This window comes from Monodon monoceros, unplaced genomic scaffold (assembly GCF_005190385.1).
Source record: "Monodon monoceros isolate NGI ecotype Baffin Bay Population unplaced genomic scaffold, NGI_Narwhal_1 Super_Scaffold_14, whole genome shotgun sequence".
Lineage (NCBI taxonomy): Eukaryota > Metazoa > Chordata > Mammalia > Artiodactyla > Monodontidae > Monodon > Monodon monoceros.
In genome coordinates this window covers 31,848,905-31,873,599 of record NW_021703770.1, presented here as the reverse complement: position 1 = coordinate 31,873,599, position 24,695 = coordinate 31,848,905, and the positions used below count along the sequence as shown (strand labels likewise).

At 37.9% G+C, this 24,695-nt stretch overlaps 1 protein-coding gene across 1 annotated transcript in view; it reads right to left on the bottom strand.

The window, feature by feature from the left end:
* Nucleotides 1–10,711: 10,711 nt before the first annotated feature.
* The window catches only part of RRM2B (ribonucleotide reductase regulatory TP53 inducible subunit M2B), a 34,055-nt gene continuing 20,071 nt past the window's right edge, over nt 10,712–24,695 (bottom strand). The window contains exons 7-9 of the mRNA XM_029223248.1: nt 16,095–16,199; nt 14,796–14,909; nt 10,712–10,970 (exon numbers count right to left, since the gene is read on the bottom strand). Of these exons, the coding sequence (XP_029079081.1) occupies nt 10,818–10,970; nt 14,796–14,909; nt 16,095–16,199 (372 nt within the window). The 3' untranslated portion in view covers nt 10,712–10,817. The remainder of the gene's footprint in view (nt 10,971–14,795; nt 14,910–16,094; nt 16,200–24,695) is intronic.

Genomic DNA, 24,695 nt, shown 5'->3' with positions numbered 1-24,695 from the left:
CTTTAAGGAAGGCCTGGCCTGACCACAGGAGAGTCAGCTACCACTTTAAACTATTTAACAATTAAAACTCCCCAAGACCAGCTCAGGCACAAACTGAGACCTTACTCCTGTCTCCACTCACTCAGCACTCTTCCCTTTGTACACTCAGCTCAGATCCGGGTTCCTTATTTTACTGAAGTGAACTGCTCACCTCATACTCTTTTAAACCTCAAATCAAAAGGCATCCCCATTTTACAGATAGAAAAACTGAGGTTCAGAGGGGTTTAAGCCACTCACCCAAGGTTACATGGCCAATAAATGGTAGAACTGAGATCTTTCTCATCTGTCTGACCATTGTATTTCATCTTTCCACCTTACTGCTCTCTGTGACTCCCAACCCAGTACTGTTTTCACTGTACCACATACTGGTGCCAAATGCACCTGCAGTATCTCCACCTGAGCTTCTGCCCCACCCCCTTCTACTCTCTCCTCAGGTATTGAGCCCAAAGCCAGAAAGGGGGCATTCCTTACCTGCCTGCCCCTTCCCACCCAGCATGAGCACGCACTTCCACAGTCTCCCACTAGGCTACCTGTGAAAGGTATGGGCTACAGGATAGAATAAGCCCTGTAATTTATTCCTGTCACAGGAAACTTGAATATTAGTTAAATCACAACAGAAAACCAGCCATTCAGGGGTAACACAATCAAACATTTCTCTCAGTCCAAACATACCTGTGGAAGGGAAAACGAATCCAGCTGTCTTCGAATCTGAAAGAATCCCTGAGCTCTTTGTATTCCAGGCACGAGCGCCTTGTGTACTATTTTCAGAACAAAGGTTCTGGTTTGAACATTAAGCATTTCTAACATGGTCTCAGTTAAAAGACAGTAGCACAGAGATCCCATCCACTGTGACCCCTCCTCAGGAAGGAGGGGTGCTGGGGTTCAGTCCTGAAATGAAAAGCAGGCAGGGCAGCCCAGTAGCAGAACCCAAGAGTGCTTTGGACACCTTCTCTTGCCTTGCTGCCATGGGGAATGGGGAGTTGGGTGGACGGCAGGGTGAAGCCACAAGGAAGGCAGCTGACTGCTCAGGGTTACCTTGTGTCCTCTGCCAGAAGGTGGAAAAGCCAAGCTGCACCAGGGCTGGGTGGGAATGGACATTTGTGAAGGATGCCAGAATTGCTGAAAAATGGACCTGGGTGTCTTAACATTTTTAAATGTTTTGTAAAGAATGTAATCAGAGTGGGAGTACTGAAACCACGCTATGGGTGAGGGATGCAGGATAAGAGGAGAAGGATAATGAACTCATTTTGAATTGTTTAAAAAAGGTGAGCATGTTTCAATTAAGATGCATTTGTTATAAGTAATAGAAGCCATGAGTAAGAATAGCCCAGGTAATCTTGGTACTTATTGTCTCATGGAACGGAAAACAGGAGGTAGGAGTTTCCAAGGCTGGTCTAGCCATATAACAGTATCTTCAAAACCCAGGCATCTTTTGCCTTTTACCTCTTCCCATCATCAATATCTTGCCCTTTTTGTTTCTCCTCATGCTTGTTGCCTCATGGTCACAAGATGGCTGCCACTGATCCAAGGATTACATCCTCACACAACCCTTTGAAGGCAGGGCACAAAGGAGCATCTTTGGCAGAGATCTTCTTTTCATAAGACTCACTCTCAGCAGAGAGGAAAACTTATTTCTCCGTAAGACCCCAGCAGGTTTCCTTCACGGTTTATTAGCCAAACTGGGCTGCTTAGCCACGCCTCGCTACAAGGGAATCTGGGAAAGCAAGTGCGTGGCTTTCCCAACTTCTGTCATTGGAAATAGGCAAGGGTTGGGGATGGCTTTGGAGGTCACTGCTAAGCATATCTGCCATAGGAATAAATAGAAATGTGGCCCAAACAAAAATAAAAACAAAAATTCCTCTTCTGAGGCCAAAGAAAAGGTTTTAGAATATATCTATAGTTTTAGTAAAAAGAAAGTTTTATATATAAACATCTCTATTATTTTAAAGGAAAAAAAAGACAGACCTGTCTTTGTATGCATATTTTACTTCCATACATAGTTTTTTAAAAAAATAGGACAGCTTCAGAATTCTGCAATCCTTTGACCCAATTTGTCCCAGGGGAAAATCATGGAAACGTATAAAGTTGTATACGGACATGTCTATGCGTGTGCGTGTGTGTGTGTATGTGTGTGTGTGTGTGTGTGTGTGTATTTACAACAGCAAGAAGGTGGAACAACCAGGCACCCCCTTGCTCTGCCAGGCACCAAAGTTGATTACAAGATGGCTTGCAAAGGGGAATGGACCCCTCCTCTTTGTATTATCCTTGGTGTGGTTTGTATCCCAACATGGGCAAGGTTCTGTAAAAGCACTCTTTCAAACTCTAGCTTCACCCTTGTCCTACCTGGGAGGGTTTGCATAACGGCCTCCGTGCTACATTCAGAATCTCTGCCCCATCCAAGTGCTTGGGTCAAACCCATCAGATCTGTCTCCTCCTTGCCCCAGAGTTGATCCTCTCTCAGGAGACCCCATGCAAAGAAACTTCAGTTGAGCCACCACACCAGTTCTCTCAAAATACCAGCCATGCCTGAATCCCAGTGGTGGTGCCTAGGCTCAAACTGAGGTCCCTACTGCAAATGAAAGCCAGTCTGAATCCCACCTTATGCAATGAGTGGCTTTCAAGGCAGAAGAGCCACAAACCTGGACCCTCAAGCTCTCAATCCATTGTAGGAACAGCAGGATAATATCTACTGGAATTGAAGTTTCTTCTTAGAGCCGTGATATATTGTGGCACTACAGCTACTTGACTTTGCTACCCATAGAACCAAATGGGAATTATTCATTATGAAGGCTTGTGATTTGTGCATTAGCCTAAAAGGGAATGTTCGTAAAAACAGCAGAAAGCGATGTTAAACCTTATAGATAATTACAGTGAACTGAATTTCACTTGCTCCTAATGTTGTAGGCAGAGTAAAGCTGTCTTATTTGCTAAGGAAACACACAAATATATTTCCCAGCCAACTAAAATGCTAGATACTAAGACCATTTAGAAATTTATACTAAAAAATTGAAAAATCAGTCTGTAAGATGGAAATGAAACCTATACTATGATGAAATTGTTAGAGGTGACAAAGCCAGAGGCCCATAGCTCAGCCTTACAGGAACTATTGATTTTAAGGTCTCTCTAAACTAATGGGAACGTTCCAGGCATAGAGTTAGAATTTTAGTGCTAGACAGAAGCTATAAGACAATAGTGTCAATTATTGAGTGCTTACTATGTGCTGAGCGCTCTTTTAAGTGTCCTGCATGTTTATACAACAACACAAGAAGTCCACACTGTTTTTCTTCCCACTTTTACAGATAATGACTTCCCAAAATCCAGCCAGGAACTGGTAGTGCCAAGATTTGAATCAAGTAGTTTGGCTCTAAAGCCTGTGCTCTGCCACATCTCACAATAGCAGTGTCCCACATTTTGAGGTACTTTCTGTGGGTTGCAAGTGAGTTAACTGGGTCAAGACAGATTGAGGCTAGAGGGAGGATTCCACAATGGTACCTGCCAGTGTTGGGCTCCCAGGGGTGGCTGCCTCCAGTGTCTACGTCCCCAGGGTGAGCTGCACTTGCCTCCTGCCTCTCCCCAAGACTCTCCAAGACCAGCAGATATATACCCAGGAGTGGAATTTCCAAATGCAAGTTCTTGAGCTCATCCACACCAGCAAATCAAACACTGTGAGGCCCAGCACTCTGTGTTTTAACAAGCCTGTAGCTGTGCAGCAGGTGTAAAGTGTTGCCAGTGGGGCCCTGCTCTTCACAGGGAATAATAATACAGGATTGGACACAGATTCACTCCCAAGTAATAGACCTAAAGCCTCAAAAATAAAGGAATTGTTAAGGAAAAAAGAAGATTTAGGCTTCATAGGATGAAGCATCTTTTAATGGCCCCTAACTCCCAGGAAACCTGCTTCCCATTTCCGAATTGTGAAAATACCCCCATCCTGCCCCGACCACATAGATCACCCTCCTCAGACCAAGGCAGAGGAGAGCTGCAGGTATCCAGGGCCCAAGGAACTCATGTGACCTATTCAGGTACAATAGACAAGAGCTAGTATGTTCCCTCCATCCCCAGATCCTCCCAGAATGGACTAGAGGGTAAGCGCCACCTTTCTGCCATTTCTGACCCTCCCCTCTCCACCATCCCCTCTCCTCTCTACCACACCCTCCCTCCAACTCATGGAGAAGCCAAAGGGACTCTGTGACTAGTCCGAGGCTCTGATGCCTCACAAGGGTGTGTGGTTTGTCAGTTGTTTCATAACTGCTTGGCATCGTTTATGGAAAGAGGATCTTCCTCCCTCAGTTGGTGCTAAAATGCAGGGCTTCCTTTGTGGCACTGTCATCTAGACTTTCATCTCTATACAGCCAGCCAGGGGGCACGTTCCCTGTGGGCTTTTGCTGGGAGTTTGCTCTTCTAAAGGGCCAGTGCTGAGCGTGAATTCCTTCTATGTTTCCAGAGGCCTCGCTCTGACCAAGCAGCCTAAGCTGGACTGGAAACAGTCGTCTTTCTTCAAAATCTAACTCCTTAGCTCCGCAGCGAAGGAGCAGCCTCTGGGCTGAGAAACCAGTGGCTCAAGGGCTCCACCATGAGGAAGTCAGGAAATGCGACCTCAGGCAAAACATTTCCAGGAACTTCCGGAGCAGGTACCACCCGCAGGAAGCCAAAGGCTTCCAGTAGTAGTAGGAATAGAAATTTGGGTACACTCAGTGAAAAAATGATGGGATTTAAAGCCATGACAGCTGGGTTGGAGTCCTGCCTCTAACTTTTACTCGTTGCATGGGCTTGGGCAAGTAACTTAACTTGTCTAAGCCTCAGATCCCTTATAAACTATTATTATGACACAGTAGTTCCTCATAAAATTAGGGAACCAATGAAATGATTGGAATAATATGATTGCAAAAATCACCTTATAAATGCTAAGGTATGTACAAAATATTATTTTGTTGAGAATTAAATGTTCAAGATACAGTGAAGCACACATTTTTCCTCTTAGAACTTGGACACTATTGTTACTGGTGAGACAATATCAAGAACATTCTCTTTGACCATTACTCACACAAACTGGCGATGCTCTCTTTCCCTATGATGTGTAAACACGCCAACTTGGAGAAACAAACAGAGCGCAGATGTGGTTGTGAGAGGTGGCGTACGGTTGCAGAAAGCCCAGATGCACAAGTCACCTAAAAAGGCCACGTAAAACAAGGACAGCTGTTTTTTTTAATTGCAGGATGAGTGTGCAGACCATGGACACTACATTCTTCTGTAAAAACCCTGCTCTTCTGAGACTCACAACTCAGTTCTACCTCCCTCCCCTACTCTTCACCTTGTCCTCCAGGCAGTACTTCACTTTCACTGAAGACTCAAACACCCGGCTCTCAGGGTCCACCCAAGGTGCAATCCCTGGGCTCAAGGTGCAAACTCCAGGCTCTCAGCTCCTGGACTGATGCACACATGAACACCCTGGTTCTTGCCAATCACTTTGTTTTTGTTTTGTTTCCAGGAACCAATTTCTGCTTTTAGGGTCTTTTTGGTTGCCAATCAAGAAACTTAACTTGAACTATCTTAGGCAAAATGTAGGCATTTATTGCCTTGACAATGAAAGGTTACAAAGAATTGGGATAAGATTGGACCTCAGGGGGAGTTAGAGGTAGGACACTTTCTCTAGTTTGTTGTTAGAATAAAAGTGATCCTTTTCCTTTTGTTTCAATTAGAAAACCTTAGGTAAGGACCCGGCCCCGCCTGGATCACATGCCTCACACTTGTGCCCAAACATATGAAGTACACATTGTGCAGATGAAGTAGCATTGGCAGCCCTGCAAGAACCACATGGTGGGAGTGGGAGCAACAGCTCCCAGAATCAAGTGGCTGTTATTCCCAGAAGGGAGGGCAAAACAGATATTCTCCTTAATCACTCTGATGGTAATGACTGCACAGAGCAGAAATCATGCATAGAAATTGGTATCTTGGATTCTACTGCCAAGTTCTTAGGTTCTAGATTTAGAACTCCTAAATTGTCAAAATTTTCTGCTGACTCTGAGAATCTCTCTTGTGTGCCCATAGTCCAAAAAGAAAAACGAGATGATATAGGTTCCTCTTTGGGGAGTGAGGGTAGGAGCAGACAGAGGAAACAGCGTGAAAAAGCAATTGAGGAGAATGGAGAACAAGTTTACCAGGAAATTGTAGTATGATTGTCAGACAATGCTGATGGAGGTGCTATAAACCTAAATGTTTGTGTCCCACCAAAATTCATGTTGAAACCTAATTCCCCAATATGATGATATTTGGGGTGGGGCCTTTGGGAGGTGATTGGGTCATAAGGGCAGAGCCCTCATGAATGGGATTAGTGCCCTTGTAAAAGAGCCCTCAGTGAGCTCCGTTACCACTCCCTCCATGTGAGGACACACCCAGTAGACAGCTGTCTATAAACCAGGAAGCAAGGTTCACCAGACACTGAATCTGTCAGCACCTTGACCTCAGACTTCCTAGCCTTAAGAACTGTGAGAAATAAATGTCTTGTTTAAGCTACCCTCTCTACGGTAGTTTTTTATAGCAGCCTAAATGGACTAAGACAGTAGGTAATCATGAATGTATAGTAGATCCAATTTGTCTTACATGACTTTTTCTCTAGCAGTATTTGACTGGTGGGGTGCAAACATGGAAAAACTGGATTGTGGCTTCATAACAGGGTGGAGGAATTTCTTTGAATTTTCTATGTAAGGTAGAAATGCAGATGAAGAACACAGTTCAGGGTATTGATAGAGAATGTTACGACTAGTAATAGAATAGATTGTAGAATCTCAGCTGGATACAAAGAGACACAAAGAAAGGCAGGCTCATGGATTGGGAGAAAGTAGATGAGAGCTGCGGGGGTTCCCACTTAGGTCAAAGAAGAGTGGTAGGAGGAATAGTTAAACATAGTAATACCAATATGTACTTATCTGTATACTCAAATAGAAAATATATACATTCCTTTACTAGAATAGCCCCTGCACTTACAAAGAAACATTCTTACTCAAAAGTGACATACACAAAATGATGTAGCTATGATACAGTTTATTCTAATGTACTAAACTAATAAAATAACAAAACAACTCATTTCTTTGGGGAAAAAAACAAATTTTATATATGCAGGATTGGCTGGATTGACCATAATGTAAAATACATTAAAAATATTTAAGTACACCACACCTAATAAACCTTTCTATGTAAACAGTAGATACTAGCTTTGCTAAATGACCAGACATTTGGAAAAATCAAAACACGGTTGTAAAACAGATACATAAGTTAAGGTTCCTGGAAACTTAGAAAAAGACTGAATTGTTATGCTTTTACCTGTACAAAAAAAATTCTTCAGCCTTTCATTTTCACCTGTATTTTCTTTAACAGAATTAAGCCCCAAATTTAAAGGCTTAAATTCTTTTGTCCTAATGCCTCAGAAATATCAGATTTTCCTTCAAACCTGTTGCTGTCTAAAAAGGAGCAGACCATTTGAAGGGTGGGAAAAACAAAGATATACAGATTTCACTTCTGTGCTACTCATGCAGATTTCTGCTGAGGAAGAGTTCCTGAGTTGGCTACCAGTTCACTCAACTTAGTTCAAAAACATAATAGCTGGTTACAGGATTAAACTGGCATTCTTGTACCAGCAGCAGCTCTCTTTATCACCGAAAATCAGTTAGTGACATTCAGCCCTTAGCTTAATCTGCACAAATGCAATTTGGGAATTCTGTGGTATGACGTTTGCATATTTAAATGTAAAATGCAAAATTCTGAATATGAAAGAATTTATTTTTTAAATATACAAGTTGTTGTGTTTTCTCTATAATTACGTTTTCCATTAACAAATGAAAACCAAAGTGGCAAAAGGAGCTGAAAATTTTGAATGTTCCAAAATGAGGGAACGGGAAAAATTTCCTATATAAAGACATGACTGAGGTAAGCTTAAACTGTAAGAATAATTGTTTATTATTGTATGTAACTGAACAGCAAAACAGCCCGGCCTGAAAGCACTGGATCAGTCTTCCTGAGTCCTCCCAAGTCATGATTCTACATGGCTACAAGGAAATATTTTTAATAAATGCAATTTGTCATCAAACAACTAGTTTTTACATTCTTAAATAACCAACTTTACTACAGCAATGATTTAAATACATGTGCTGTTAAAATAAAAGTTATAAACATACTCTGAATTTTTTTCTTTGCCTGTCAGATAATATTAAAAAGAGATTCCACAACTTCTTGATTCCCTAAGAACTAAGAAGCAAAACACTAAACATAATAAATAAATATGAAACCTGGAAGCCAGGAAAAGGGGATAGAATACTGAATATAATAAACCAGTGTATTAAAAATCCAGTATTTCAGTATTAAAATGTCATCTCAATACAGTTAGGTTTATTGCTACGATAAATAAGCTTCATATTAAGGCACCTGTAATCACCTCTGAGAAAGGTTTGGATTCAAAACAAAGGGAATGTGCAATATAAAACTTTTTTTCTTGCATTCTGATGTCACTACCAATATTTTATCAATTTTAAATGTAAGTTTTTGTATGGCAGTAGATGAATGTCTTTGAACATATTTCCTGAATATAGTTAAAATGTTTATGATACTATGATACTTTAATGAATGTATATGGTACCTTAATTAAAGTATGTGATAGTTTAATGGAAAAATAGGGAAAACCAAGTGAAGATGGATGGCAAAGGACTAAATATCAGAAATATGACAACTTCTAAGAAAAAAAAATATATTGTAGGGACAGTGAGTATGAGCAGATCTTGGCCAAGTCATTGAACTTTGCTGAGCCTCATTCTCTCCATCTATAAATTTCAATCCTGGGCTTCCCTGGTGACGCAGTGGTTGAGAGTCCGCCTGCCGATGCAGGGGACACGGGTTCATGCCCCGGTCCGGGAAGATCCCACATGCCGCGGAGCGGCTGGGCCCGTGAGCCATGGCCGCTGAGCCTGCGCGTCCGGAGCCTGTGCTCCGCAGCGGGAGAGGCCACAACAGTGAGAGGCCCGCGTACCGCAAAAAAAAAATTTCAATACTACCTGCTTTGTCAAGCTCATAAGGCTGTTGTGAGATCAAATGAGGTGATGCAAAAACACTCGGCAAACTATGAAGCCTTGAACAGATAAATGGTATTATTATAGGCCAAAATAGCTCAAGTTTCTGATATCCCCTCTAACATATAAAGTTATGGCCTGTTCCTTTTGCATCCACTTGAAAACTCCCAGTTTTAATCCATTAGATAGTTGTGGAATGAATGGAGCAAAAATTTATGCAAAGAGAAAATTTCTAAACCTTATTAACCAGAATTGTATAAAATAATTTGCTGTGAGTGGGGAACCCCACTGCTTGCTTGGGTTCAGGCTACCTCTTGACAGTTCCCTACGATAGAGGGAGCAGACTTCTCAGATGCTGGCCTTTCCTCAGCCTCCCTAACCATCTGCTATCATGCAGCAGGCATTGTTCCATAAAAGAATTAAATCTCATAACAGCATATAAGAGTTGTGGGAGTATAAGAAATATAGCTGAGGTCAATCACAGGTACATTCCTCAGCTTGGCACAAAGTTGAAATGGTTCAATAATCCCTACCAGGTTCTCCCTTGCTTGGTCCACAGGCCCTTCCTCCATGTATAGAACAGTTATCTAGGCCAGCTTTTTCCAACCTATGTTCTGAAGAACAATAGTTAGGTGAGATGTTAACAGGTGAAAAACAGATCTTTGTTAAGTAGGTTTGCAATATGCAGGGGGAAATCAGTTTATGTACTGCAGAATTTCTCAGTCTTTGATGTACTGACTATACATTCTAAAGAGGAATGGAGTGTACAATATTTCCCAAACTCATTTGACCACAGAATCTCTCCCCACCACCCCACAAAATATCTAGAGGGGCTAACAGCTTTTACAATACTCTTTGGGAAATGCTATTCTAGCTAATTCACCCTGGTTTTAAACATTCCAGGGCTACGTCTGGCTAAAATTACCCTTTTAATTTCTGAAGGAGCAGAATCATTTTGCTTACAAGGTCAACTATCATGATAACCTCCTAGATTCCACTCCATAAGTAACCTGCCCAAAGCAACTTAGAACTAAATTTCCTTAACTACACACTGAGAAATTCAAAGAAGTTATTCTCATGTTAATGAAAATTATAATCCTTTTAAGGAAATCTTCATGTTCTTCCTAAAACATTAAAAATACAAAGATCTAATTCTAGATCTTAGGACCTAGAATCACAATTACTTTGAGGAGATGGGAGTATTTTAATCACATCACTGCAATTAATACTATTACTAACAACAACAATAATAATAATAGGAGGGGGAAATGGAAGGAGGAGGAGGCTGCAACAGCAGTATTGGCTAAGAACTTATTTTGCATCTTAATCCTCATACACACTTTATGAATTTAGGACCTACTATTACATTCCTTTTAAAGATAAGTACACTGAGGTTTAGAGAGATTAACTGATTTACCAAGGGTCACACAAAGTAGGACAGAATCTCAAACTCTTATCTGATCCCTCACGCCATGCTCTTAACAAATATAATGCCATCTTTTATTTTAGTGATGAACAAAAGCATTTAGAGGTCATACTCTGACTGTTAAACAGGAAGATTAAAGCATATTTCTATAAATCCAACTTGATTGATATTTGGATTTCCTTTTGAGCAAACTCCTGTGCCCTAAAGAAGATGTTTTAGGTTTTTTTTTTTTTTTAAGCAGAGAAAAATAGACTGCTATTTACCAATGATAAGTTTAGATATGTATGGGGAGGGTTTTAAAAATCTGCATCTAAGGTGAAGACATTATCTGTAGTTTCCGCCATAACTGCAAAACGTTGATACTCTGAAACTCGTTTCTCAAAGAAATTTGTTTTCCCCTCTAAAGAAATGTTTTCCATAAAATCAAAGGGATTTTCTGCTTGAAAAACCTGAAAAGAAAAGAAATATTGTTAGACATTCTGAAGAAGCCAAATTATATCCCACAAGAAGAACAATAGATAACTCAGGTCTCCCAACACCTGTCTAGTCACCTTAAGATCACACTATTCCCTAGGGTCCTGGAAGCACTCAAGGCTGATACATTTTAAGATGACTAAGATCACCTATTAACCTCTTAAAGAAACTATACGAGCATCTCTGGTATTCAAAGAAGCAGAAAGAAAAAAAAAGACTATTTTAAAATGGAAATGAAAGATTTAATGCCAAACTAAAATGACTAAAATGTCTTCACAGCTTGAGAAATCTAAAACACCATAGGTATTATAGGCATTTTCCACAGGTATTACCATTAGATAGTCACATCTACATGATACTACAAAATATTAAATTACCAACAATGTACTGTGGACATAAATATGTTTCTTAGTTCATAAGAGAACATATAATCATCAAATTGATGTTAAGGGACCATGATTGGGGAAGACAGAATAAATGCTGTCCATAGTAACCCCAAACAAAAAGTGGCACATAAGTTGACAAAACTTTTTTACTGCTTCTGAATTCAAGAGGCAGGCCTGGAGATAAAGCTTGATGGAAATGGAGATATTTCTGTGATCCATGAAAAACAATAAAAGAGGATTTTTTAAAATTAGGAATATTCCAGCAGGAATTAGGAATACCACAGATAAGAATATATTCAAATAACCCAATTAAAAATGGGCAAAGGATCTGAATGGACAAACGTTTCTCTAAAAAAAGATATACAAAGGCCAATAAGCACATGAAAAGATGCTCAAAATCATTATCCATTAGGGAAATGCAAACCAAGACTACAATGAGATACCATTTCACACCTACTAGGATGTCTGTAATAAAAAAGACAACTTATTGTGGTCATCATTTCATGATGTATGTAAGTCAAATCATTATGCTGTACACCTTGAACTTATACAGTGCTGTATGTCAATTATATCTCAATAAAACTGGAAGGAAAAAAGATAATAAGTGTTAGTGAGGATGTGGAGAAACTGGAACCCTCATATACTGCTGGTGTTAATGTAAAATGATGCAGTGGCTTTGGAAAAGAGTATGGTAGTTCCTCTAATGATTAAAAACAGAGTTACTCTATGACCCAGCAATTTCACTTCTAGTTATATATCCAAGGTAAATGAAGACATATGTTCACACAAAAACTTATACATGAATGTTCATAGCAGCATTATTCATAATAGCCAAAAAAGCAAACCACCCAAATCTCCATCGACCGATAAATGGATAAATAAAATTTGGTATAATCATACAATGGAATGTTATTTGGCCATAATAAGGAATAAAGCACTGATACATGTTAACATGAATGAAATTTGAAAACATTATACTGGCTTTGTATATACCATATACCAGTATATGGTATGTATCATATATTGTATGATTCCATTTATATGAAATGGGATTTATAGAACAGGCAGATCTAAAGAGACAGAAAATTAATAATGCCTAGGGCTATGGTGGGGATGGAGGAAAGAAAAGGAAATGACTGATTGCTAATGGGTATAGAGTCTCTTTGTGGGGTGATAAAAATATTCTCAAAGTGTTGTGATAGCTGCACAACTCTGCAAATATACTAAAACCATTGAATTGTACATTTATTAATAGGTGAACTGCATGTTCAGTGATTTATATCTTAAAAAAGCTATATGTATTTTTTTTCCAAAAAAAATACATATGCTGGGTGTGGTTGAGCTGTGGAACTCTGTGAAATTGCCTGTCAGAAATACTGCTAAGAGGCGGTGAAAAGGTAAGTTATCACTCAGAGCAGGATACAGTGGAAAGAGCACAGAACAAGTCATAGATTCACTGGATTTTAAAACTGGGTATCTTCCAAAAAATCTGATCCAAGTCATTCATGTCATGGACAAAGTAACTAAGACCAACCTAAATTAAGTAGCTTGGTTTTGACACATAGAAGTACTCAAATATTTATTGACTAATCCAAAACTAAAAGAAAAGTTGAAAACAACATTAATGTGGCTTCTATTTAGAATTCTGTATAAATGACAACCGTTTGCTAATTTAAATAATCTCTTATTTTACCAAAAACTAACATTATAAGAATAATTCTTTTTGTAGTTCCTTGAGTTCAAAGTTTAGTTCATGTATTTTAAATTGTCTTGCTTTCTTAATAGACATTCAAGGCTACAAATTTTCCTCTGAGGATCTGTTTGGCTGCATTCTACAAGTTGTGATATATAGTAATCTTAATGCCATTTAGTTTATATTTTCTATTAGTTTATATTTTCATTTTTACTCTCATTTTAAAGAATATAGTCTCAACTTCTAAGAAGATGGAACTTTTTGGTAATCTTTTATTGTTAATTTCTAATTTTATTGCATTAAATCTAAGAGGTCAGTATAATTTCTGCTTTTTGAAATTTATTGAGATATTTTGAAGGCCTGTGGAAAAATAATGTTTTATACTACATCCAGATTTTCTTCTTAGGAGGCATGTTTTATATATCTAGAGTTAGCAAGTTCCCAAAGGAAAAACTAGACTCAGGGGTGTGTAGTTTTCCAATAAGCAGGAGAATGTGGATTGTGGGTGTGAGGATATGGTGGTGGGTTAAAGGATAGTGAGTTCACTTTAAGGTTTAAGTAAACAAATTAACTTTCCTATAACAAACATATTGTATAACTTAGGAAAAAAAAATTTCTTTTAATACATAGTTTATAAATTTCAGAGATCATATTAATGTAATTATAATCTTTATTTCTCTCACTAATGATCAGTAAAAAGAGAGGATCTTGCAACTAAAATATATAAATAGTGATATTTTACAGTTTATAATTACAAAAAATCTTTGCCCCATCTGACTTTTTCATCACAGTATTTTTGTAGTTACCAGAAAATAAATGTATTACCAAGAAAGGTAATGATTACCTCAGCATCATGGATTTCATAATTCTTCTCATTAATTTAAACTTCCATTTCCATGCTGAGAAATCAAAACCTATAATTTCTAATTAACATATTATAGTACATAGTAAATTTCTGTGAATGTTCCATTTATGATGAATACAACATGACCATTTAGTGTTCATTTACTGTATGTCTGACACTATTTTAAGTGCTTTAAGTATACCAACTCAACAACAATAATTTGTAGTAAGGATTATTATTATCTTCACTTTACAGATGAGGAAACTGAGACAGTTGTTAAGCAACTTGCCTAAGGTCACATTGCTAGAAAGTGGTGGAATCAGGATTCAAACCCAGGGAGTCTGGCTGCAGCCTCCACCTCTTAAGTCATGTGAAAAGCACACATGAAAATTCAGGTACATTATCTCTGATAAACAAAATGACAGAAATAACTTAAAGACAACTGAGTTCAAAGAGTCAAATTATGACAGTTAATGTCTTCCTAATAATGATTTCCTATTTAAAAGCATTAACCCACAAATTATAACATAGACACATGGGGATTTATCTGAGGGTAAACATATATTTGCATATTGAATCCAATTACTTAAAGATAGTCCTGTTAAACAGATACCTACAATTATGTATTACAATGTAATTTATTGAGCTTATTAGTTCTAAGATTTATCAGCATGTACTTCTGTTATGAATTTCATTTAAGTTTCATTTAAGGATTTTGCAAAATCAATTTGTTGATGTAAAACAAGGCTGTTGTGGACAATTAAAAAAAAATAGACTAGTATGTTACAAAAGCTTTCAGTGAAATATAGTACGTATTTTAGAGGCCTTACCTCACTATAACATTTTAGCTAGCAGTGATACGTTTTAAGCACCTTACCTTTGAGAATCCAAGTTCTGAAAGCAATCTGTCAGCTACAAATTCAATATACTGTTTCATCAAAACACAATTCATTCCGATGAGGCCAACTGGCAAGGCTTCTGTTAAAAACTCCTGAGATATAAAGAAAAACAGAATAAAGTAGAAAGAAAGAACAATAAATTGTATGTGTTTTCCAAATAAAAAGAGGGTTCTAATTTTATTAATCTTCTAAGTCACTGATCTTGTTCAAGGAAAGTACACTAGGATAAATTCTTTCAACATGGCAAACATCTCATTTGCTTAAAAATGTTTGGGGTGTTACTATTCACATTATTATTTCACATTCTCATATAGCCAAAGTAAATTGAAACTATTACACTACCGGTATTTTTTAAAGTAGCACTTACAGGACCTGAATTTATATGTTTTCTCAATAGAAAGAAAGGAGATACTTTGTTCTGAAATACCCAGAAAAAGATTCACCTAAGATGATTGTTGTGGGGAACATGACTATGAAAGGGAACTGGGAAAGAGAGAAAGCTCAATTAATAGAGAAAATGAGAAAGAAATAGAAATGCATCTGGGAATTGGGAGATAAACTGAATGCCAATTACATTGAAACACAGTGGTAAAGTTTTAATAAAGAAAAAATAAAAACATATTAACCATTTGGATTTAGTTCTAAAAGTGATTCAAGATTTATGCCTTTTCTCTCTTCTCAATATGAAAACTATGGCTGTTAAAGTATGCACTATTAAAAAGAAGTTTAAAAACTTATTTTACTTTTCAACTAGTTCTTTAAAATGATAAAAGTACTCTAAGTGAAGCATCCAGGTCTTTCTAGTTATAGATCTTTACATGCCCTAAATCATACTTTACTATTCACTAATTCATTTATTTATTCATTCTGTGAACATTTGATGCATGCTTCAAGCTAGATACCTTGCTAGTTTAAGAATACAAAACAAGGAACCATCACTGCCCTCTAGCAGCTAAAAACCTAGACAGCTAAGATAATTAAAATAGTTTTTTATGGCATGAAATTTGACAGATCAACGAGACAAAAAAATAGTCCTGAAACAAATTATAGTATACATAAGATCTTAATATATAATAAAGACTGACTTATAAACCAAATTATAAGTTGACATAATAACTGCAATACATCATCTATTGGTACTGCCAGGTTGACCATATAATATTGCTGATACCTAATTTGACCTACAAAATGGCAATTTCATGTGTCAACCTAATGAAATAATGGTACAAACATCAAAGAAAGAGAGATGTGCTAATTATGTAAGCTTTCCTGCTTACCTGCTCAATTTCAACAGCATTAACAATGATCTCCCTAACCCTTTCTTCTGAAGGCTTATTTACTAAGTATTGAAACATCAGGCAAGCAAAGTCACAGTGAAGCCCCTAAAACAGAAGAAAAATATCACTGTCAAAGGACGTTTAATCAGCTATTTTCACACAGTGATGTATCAGGCATTATATAAAGTAGTTAGGAATGCAACACTGAACTTCTGGAAGACAGAAGAAGGATTAACAGGGTCAGGAACTTCTTTTCTTCAAGCCTTATTAAAATGCCAATTATAATAACCTATAATGAAAAATTTTCAATGCCAGCAAATCTCAGTTCATTAACATGAAAGAAGAATTAATTAACAACAACAAATCTGCAACCAAAAGCATTTTGGAAAGGAAAACAAAGAAGAACCAAAATGCAAATTCACTCATTTTTAGTGTTTTTTAAAAAATTAAGAAATGATTGAAAAACAATTAAGTATTTAAAGAACAGGTGAAACTCAGAGATTTCAAAAACACAAGTTATATTAAACAAGAATGGCTCAAGATAAAAATAAATTCAGTGTAATGAAAATGGAAACTGAAGAATTAAGGATACCATCTGAAGCTGTATAAAGCAGAAATGACATTGCAGATAACTCAACGACAAAAGAAAGCAAAATTGTGAAATACCTTGAGAACAGAATAGTTATGCAAATATATGAAATGATATAGAAATTAAATAATTGGAGAACAGAATAGTTATGCAAATATATGAAATGATATAGAAATTAAATAATTGGAGAACAGAGCAAGGAGATTCAACCTACAATAATCGGGATTTCAAAACACAGAACAGATGGTATAAAGCTGAAAACAACAGACGAAAATTTCAAAAAAAAACAAAAAGAGAAAGGTCAGAGACATAGAAAGATGATGGAGTTCTAAACAAAATTAACAATTAGAGACTGACAACAAGGCAGAGTCAATTAACATTTCTAAACTACAAAGATAAAGAAATGAATCTGTAAGCCAACAAGGGAGGAGAAGGTGGAAGGAATACACGCTTTAGAGGATTACAAATCAGAGCTGCTTAGCTTTTTCTAAATGAAACAACAAAAACCCAGACAACTGAAAGATAAGACTCAAATCAAGGGTTGTTTTCCAAGGATTATTTACCTAGTTAAATTGTCATTCCCAGAAGAAACCATTAGGAAAAAACCTCTTTATATAGCTAATCTTAGAAAATTTACTAGTGAAACATACCCCCTCCACTTGACTCAAGAGGATATTTCAAATTACCAAAGGCTGAATTTCAAATGAACTGCTGAAAGGTGACAACGTAGTGTTGATTAGAACCGACAGCTAGCTACCTATTACAGAGATGAGTAAGTCAAAGGCAGGCACTTGTAATTGTTAAATCAATAAGGGAATAAAATTAATTTTGAGGTTTAAAGCGACTCTAATCAAAATCCTAGTGGGGTTGTTTTTAAGTTAAAAAATTAATCTGGAAGACTAAATGGGCAGAATCTTTTAAGAACACTTTAAAAATAAAAGTTATGAGATTTAGCCTACTAATTATCAAAACATAAAAAACTACAATAATTAAAATAGTTTATTATGGCATGATATTGACATATAGGTTAATGAAAAAGAAAAAGCCCTGAAACAGATTTTAGTATACTTTAAGTCTTAATATATAATAAAGAAGACATCACAAGTCAATGGAGAAGGAAGGATTACTTAAAGAGAATTGGAAAAACTTCCGAAGAGTGTGTGAAATAAAATTAAGTTACATTCTAACTTATCCTACGCTTTACTTATATTACATTCCATACTTGTACTAAAGAAATTTCAATGGCATTAAAGAGTTAAATGTTCAAAAGCCAAAACCAAAGTATGTGTGACTATTTAACTCATCTCTGAAAGTAGATCCCACAAATTTCAGGGTTTTGTACATTAAAAGAACAAAGAAGGGACACACAATTTTTGAGGGCAGGAGCCCACTGTGTCCCCCTTTGCCTGGCAAAGTAATAGAGCTATCCTCTTCTATTTCACCCAAAACTCTGTCCCCTGAGATTCGATTTGGCACCGGTATACAGAGAGGCCAAGCTTTCGGTAACAATTTTGGTGATCACCAAGGGACTGCCTCGGGGACGGTCCGGGGGGGTGTCCCTAGAAGCCAGATCACCTGGGACCCTTGCCTGGAGGCCGAGCCCCCAGTCATAACCCTGTCTGCCATCCTGGCAGCTGGAACTCTGAGGTGGGAATAGACAGAGGAAGAGGGACCGCCCTAGCAACTGCCGAGGCCCTTTTTGCCTTGAGGACATTCCTCTCTTCCTCTCTTCCTCCTGCCTGGACCGCCCTGGACGTCCTACTCCTAGGAATTGTTTTGGGGAAGCAGAAAAGATAGCGTCTGATGTCGCAACACCTCTGCCAGAATCTGGGTAAGTCCCTGGGAGTGCACTCCCAGGCTCCTTCAATTTTGTCCCTCTGAAGAACTTTTGGTTCCATCTGGGGAACGCTTGGTTCCCATCTGGGGATTTTCTGTTTCAGAAATCCCATCTGTAAGGCGCAGCTTAGACTAAGGTCATGGGATAAGTAGGACTTGGAAGCAACCACTCTGAGCTTTGTGCTGTCTGTTTTTTTCTGGCATAAGGCTTCCGTCTGCTGGCGAGGGTTCTGTTTTGTTTTCAGTCTGCTCGTGAGTGTTCTATCAATCAAATATAGGAAGTCCTCCTTCTTTTTCTTCTCCTTCTTCTTCTTTTCCTTCTCCTCCTTCTTCTTTTCCTTCTCCTCCTTCTTCCTCCTCTCCTTCTTCTCCGTTTTCTTTTTTTCTCCTTCTCCTTCTTCCTCTTCCCCTTCCCCTCCTTCTCCTCCTCTTTCTCCATCTGATAGCCCCCTGGGAAAAATCTTGGCAGACTCATCGACCTATAGTTCTAAACCTATAACTAGGAAAAAAATGAAATTCTATTGTAATTCTGTTTGGCCAACGTACATTCTTGAAAATGAGGAAAGATGGTCTTTGTTTTTTTTGTTGTTGTTGTTTGCGGTACGCGGGCCTCTCACTGTTGTGGCCTCTCCCATTGCGGAGCTTAAGCTCCAGACGCGCAGGCTCAGCGGCCATGGCTCACGGGCCCAGCCGCTCCACGGCATGTGGGATCTTCCCGGACCAGGGCACGAACCCGTGTCCCCTGCATCCGCGGGCGGACTCCCAACCACTGCGCCACCAGGGAAGCCCAAATGAGGAAGGATGGTCTTTGAATGGTAGCCTAAATTATTATACTATTCTCCAGCTAGAGCTGTTTTGTCACAGGAATAGAAAGACAGGAGAAATTCCATATGTTCAAGCATTCACGCAGTTACATAATAAAAGTGAGCAGCTAGGTAACAAGCTGATGGTACAAAGAGAAAGGAAAGTCATTTTGCCTAGAGCTGGTTGTTTCTGAAGGGAAAGGAAAATAAGGAAGACTGAGAAAAGAGTTGTACGTGTTTTGTTCATGGGATCATGTTTGTTGTAAGTATGCATGTCAGTACATTGACTGGTTGAGACGTCTTTGAATAACAGGGCTCACTAACAGGGCTCACGTGTGACAACACCAGGGAATCGGTCCTATCGTGTCTGGTTTTGCCTGTGGCAGAATGTTGGTTGGGATTTTCCCTTCTGGACTAGCCTTGTTATGGGTGATCAGAGCTCTGTTCCATCTTATAACACCCCACCCAGGGTATTTTTACAAAATTGGAAGATCTTCAGCTATTCCCCCATGAAAAGGAATTGTTATTTCTCTCCCCCTGTGCCTGGGCCCGCCAGAACACTTATTTTATCTAGACCATCTCTAGTTCCTGAGACTGAAGAAAAAGGCAGGGAAAGAAGGCCTTTTTAAACTCAAGCAAAAAAACTCTGATCTCTGGTTCAGTCTTTACATAAAAGTTAACTTGTAAATGAGCTCTATCTAATTGACTTAAAAGTAAACACTTACAAATTATATCTAAATGTCTAGAAAAATGGCCAAGATAAATTTTAGGACCACATGATCTGGGAAATATTCAGTACTGAATTAATATCTGCTATTGAAGGTGGCTTAAGCTTGTTGGTTTGATTAATATAGACATGTCTTTAGAGTCATCAATGTTAAGTAATGCAAGTGAGATAAGAGCTTTTGGGTAAACTCTTTAGGAATAATTCTCCATAAGAAAGCACATGTTTTTAAAGTTGTGCATGATCAGGATTTTCAAAGATTGGATTAAATCTAGTTGGGTAAATGGATTTTGCTGGGAGTGGGCTAGGGCAAGACCAGATTCCTATTTGCCCTTGAAATCTTTTCACTTTGTATAAAATGAGTAAGTATTGTTTGGCAGTTTCTAAAGGTTCTTTTGATCTCCAGCTAACTTTGAGATTCTTCAGAGGGCCCGTGAGGCATCTCAGAGAGAAATATTTAACTAGGATTATTTGGTATGTTAAATTAAATGTAATCCGGTCAAGTTAAACGTAATCCTGGTTATTGTAACCAAGTTTCTTTACCAATTACATTGCAGTCAGATGCTTAATTGAGCCCTTGTAAGTCTTTCTGCTGCTGTACTCTGATGCTTTTGCAAAGGTACTTCATCTTCAAGAAGACTTATGTGAAGGACCCCTTTTGACAAATACAGGTCTCTGATAAATTTCATATCATACAGCTGAGCTGGTTAAGAAATTTTAAAATCTTAATGGAGAATCTGATGGCTTCATAAAAAGTTAGCAAAAGGATTAGTTACTGAGTGGGCTGGTAAATAATGTTTATGGTTTTCCCAGACATAGGGAAGCCCTTCCCCTCAAGCTACTTATGACTTAGAACAATTGGGTAAATTACACCTCTGTAGGAAAAACTGAAATATTCTTTTATCTCTGCCTAGTCCCTCCAGAAATTGGAGACTCTTGGGTTATGAAAATGGGGGTAATTTTAGAGAAAAGGATTATGTTTCAATAGATATGAAATTCTAGTTCTGTTAATTGAAGTTTGAATTTATGAAAGTTATTGTGTTAGTCACACTTTTGCCCTGATGTTTAGGAGGAAAGGAAAACTACCCAGTGAAGGTATCAGAGTGTAATTACTCATCATGTACCACTGCTTGTTTTAGGTCTATTGCTGAAAGCACATGTACAATGCTTGTGTGACAATTGGGTATAAATGATAAAATGTATAGCCTATAAAGCATGTCGTCATTAACATACCTCTGTGCTTGTTCACTATACTTGATCAGTTTTCCCCCAATGTGGATTGACTAGGTAAATACAAAGGAGGCCTAGCACCAAGGGACATGATCTACACCTGGGGCAAACAGCTGAATCACCCTGGCACCAAGGGACAGATATTTTGATCATCAATGTCTTCTACTGAAAGACTTGCAATCAAAAGGGGAAATGAAAGAAAAAAATCTGCACATATTGAGGTATGAGGAAGTCACTCTGGCCTATACATGGTTTAACTTTAAAAAGCGGTAAAAAGCGGCCTGTTTTGTGGCCTTTCAGATGTGCATTGCACATCTGCTTTAACATTGACATGGGGAATGCATTTGAGAGTCAAAATGGAGTAATTATGATAAAACTACATGACCATTGTGGATGTGATTTCAGACACATTCATTCCTGTATTATTGTAAACTTGGAACTTTCTGAGCTATGTCAAACTCAAAGATGCCACAAGGATTTAAAAATTCCCTCACCCTCTTCAATGAGATTTTGGCTAAAGATTTAAGAGGATTACACCTGGATCAAGGCTGAGTAGAAGCCTTTCCAGCCAGAAGGGAAAAAGTAGTAACAGTAAAAAAGAGAAACATCTCTAACATAGGAAGAAAAAAATTAAACACTATGTACAACAGACTGGTCAATTGTTAATTGTATGCATGGATGAGTTTATGTTCCACAGGTCTCCCCCTCACCTGGAAGCTCTCTTGCATCCCCTCAAAGCAGGAGACAAGGTGCTGCTGAAAGTATGGAAAGAGCAAGGACCTAAGCAGCAGCTTAAAGAGAAACAGAAGGGATCCTAGGAAGGGATCCTATAACATTCTTCTTACTACTCACGTCTCTCTAAAATGGGATGGAGTAAAGCCATGGGTACATCACACCAGAGTAAGAAGATTACCAGAGACTGACCAGCCAAGCCTGCCTACAGCCAGCGAGCAGACTCCCGAGAAGTGGACATCTCACCCTTTGGGAAACAAGTATTTGTTCCGACAAGCAGAATGAAAATTCTGTTTTCTTAGCCTTTCTCATACCTTCTACCTATAGATTCATATGCTGATTCTTTTTGATAATTCTAACTGCTAGATATGTGGTCAGCTTCCTATTTCCAGGTCTTCAGGATTGCCTTGATGGGTTTTCACCATACAAGGGATAGTTTGGAAACAACTGGCTACAACAAGTCTCTCCTAAGTACCAGTTCCAAACTGGCCTTCAGACCTATCCTGAATTCCTAAGGGAATGAGATCCATTCTGTCTACTAAAGTTCCAGTCGTCACTCTTACCTCTAACCGGACCAAGGAATTGAGATCTTAATCATATAAGACTCGGATCCAGGATGTGGAACTCAAATATGTTTAATTTGGTATCTATTGCCCAAAAATTAGGCAGGACTATGCCCCATCTGAGCAGGAAGTAGTCAGAACAGTCATCACCCACTTCCCTGAAAGATTTGGGGAAAGATAAAAACCGAAGTAAGGATTAAAACCAAGTCTCCCTAAAACAGGGTTCCTCTGTTTATGATTAACATCTCTATCCAAAATGATTGTTCCCTTTCTTGTCCAATATCTGTCCTCAAGATTGAGGAATATCAAAGAAAAGTGTGGAGTGAAACTGAGTGAGGCCCTGTGGGGCTCCCAGGCTTGGAGGCCCTTTTGTCCCCCATTTCTTGTAGGCAAGACTCCAGCCTCCATGACCTTCCCTGAGTTCCAAAGGGCAGATTCGAACAGAGAAATGTAGTTTTCTTCGAGGTCAGGAGCCCACTGTGTCCCCCTTTGCCTAGCAAAGAAATAAAGCTATCCTCATCTACTTCACCCAAAAAAAAAAAAAAAAAAAATAGAACAAACAAAATTAAAAAGCAAACGACAAACTGGGAAAATATTTGCAGTAAATATAACAAAATTCATATTTTATATTATATTCATGTGATAAATATAACAAACTCAATAAACAAATACTTATTGAAAGAGCCCAATCAGTTACTGTGCATTGGGAATATATACCGACGGTAATAAAAGCAAAAGACCAGAACAGGTAACTACAGAAAAAAAGACAAATGACTAGTATCACTATAAAAACAATGTTCAATCTAAGCAGTAATCAAATAAATGCAACTAAAACTAATAATGAGATACTAACTACTCCTATCAAATTTATCCAATATTTAACAAGTAAATCTGGTAAGGGTATAGTAAGAAAAGACATGTTCATACATTGTTAGGCGGGGCTACAAATTGTTACCTGATTTCTGGAAAGAAATCTGCAAGTGAGTATGATGGCCTTTAAAATGTTCATGCCTTGTACTCTAGTAGTTTTATTTCTAGGGAATCTACCTTAGGAAAATAGTATGAAATTGAGACAAAGCTTATATACAAAGATAGTCATTTTGCATTATAGCAAAACAAACAAAAAACCAGGAAACGACCTAAATTTCTAATTATAGTCAAATAAATGATACATGTACTCATTAGGATATGTAATGTATAATCTAAGAAAACTGTTTCTGAAAAATGCTTAATGTCATAGAATAATGTTCATAATATTCTGCTTAGTGAAAAAAGATGATCTTAGCTCAAAAAAATATGAAAAACGCAGAATATCTCAAATTATAAAAATATGTTTGTATATATTTACATAGGTTTAAATGTAGGAAATTGTCCAGAAGGAAATACAAAATATGGAAGGTGGCTATCTCTGCGTGTTGAGACTGAATGATTTTATTCTCTTAATTCTCTATAATAATCATATATAACATTAATAATAAAAATTATTAGAAATTTAAAGACACAAAACAACACAAAGTAATTATACAAAGCATTTTTTTTTCTTTTGGCCATGCCATGCGGTTTGCAGGATCTTAGTTCCCCAACCAGGGATTGAACTTGCTCCCCCTTAGCAGTGAAAGCACAGAGTACTAACCACTGGACTATGAGGGGATTCCCAAAAAGTACTTTTACATATTGTTTCATTGCATTTTAACAAAAGCCTGTTAAGGTGTATAACTGAAGAAACTGAGGCTCAGAGAAGTTAAGTAACTTGACAAGGTCACTTTAGAAATAAGCTGAGGAGCCAGGATTAGTCAATCAATGTGACCCAAATGGCTATAACGGTCTAACACTGAGAACACAAAGATAAATGACAAGGTTTCTGCACTCAAGGAACTTGAGTCCAGTAGAGGAGAGAGACAAGAGTGCAATAGAAAACTACTAGAGCTAATCAATGAATTTGATAAAGTAGCAGGATACAAAATTAATGCACAGAAGTCTCTGGCATTCTTATACACTAATGATGAAAAATCTGAAAGTGAAATTAAGAAAACACTCCCATTTACCATTGCAACAAAAAGAATAAAATATCTAGGAATAAACCTACGTAAGGAGACAAAAGACCTGTATGCAGAAAATTATAAG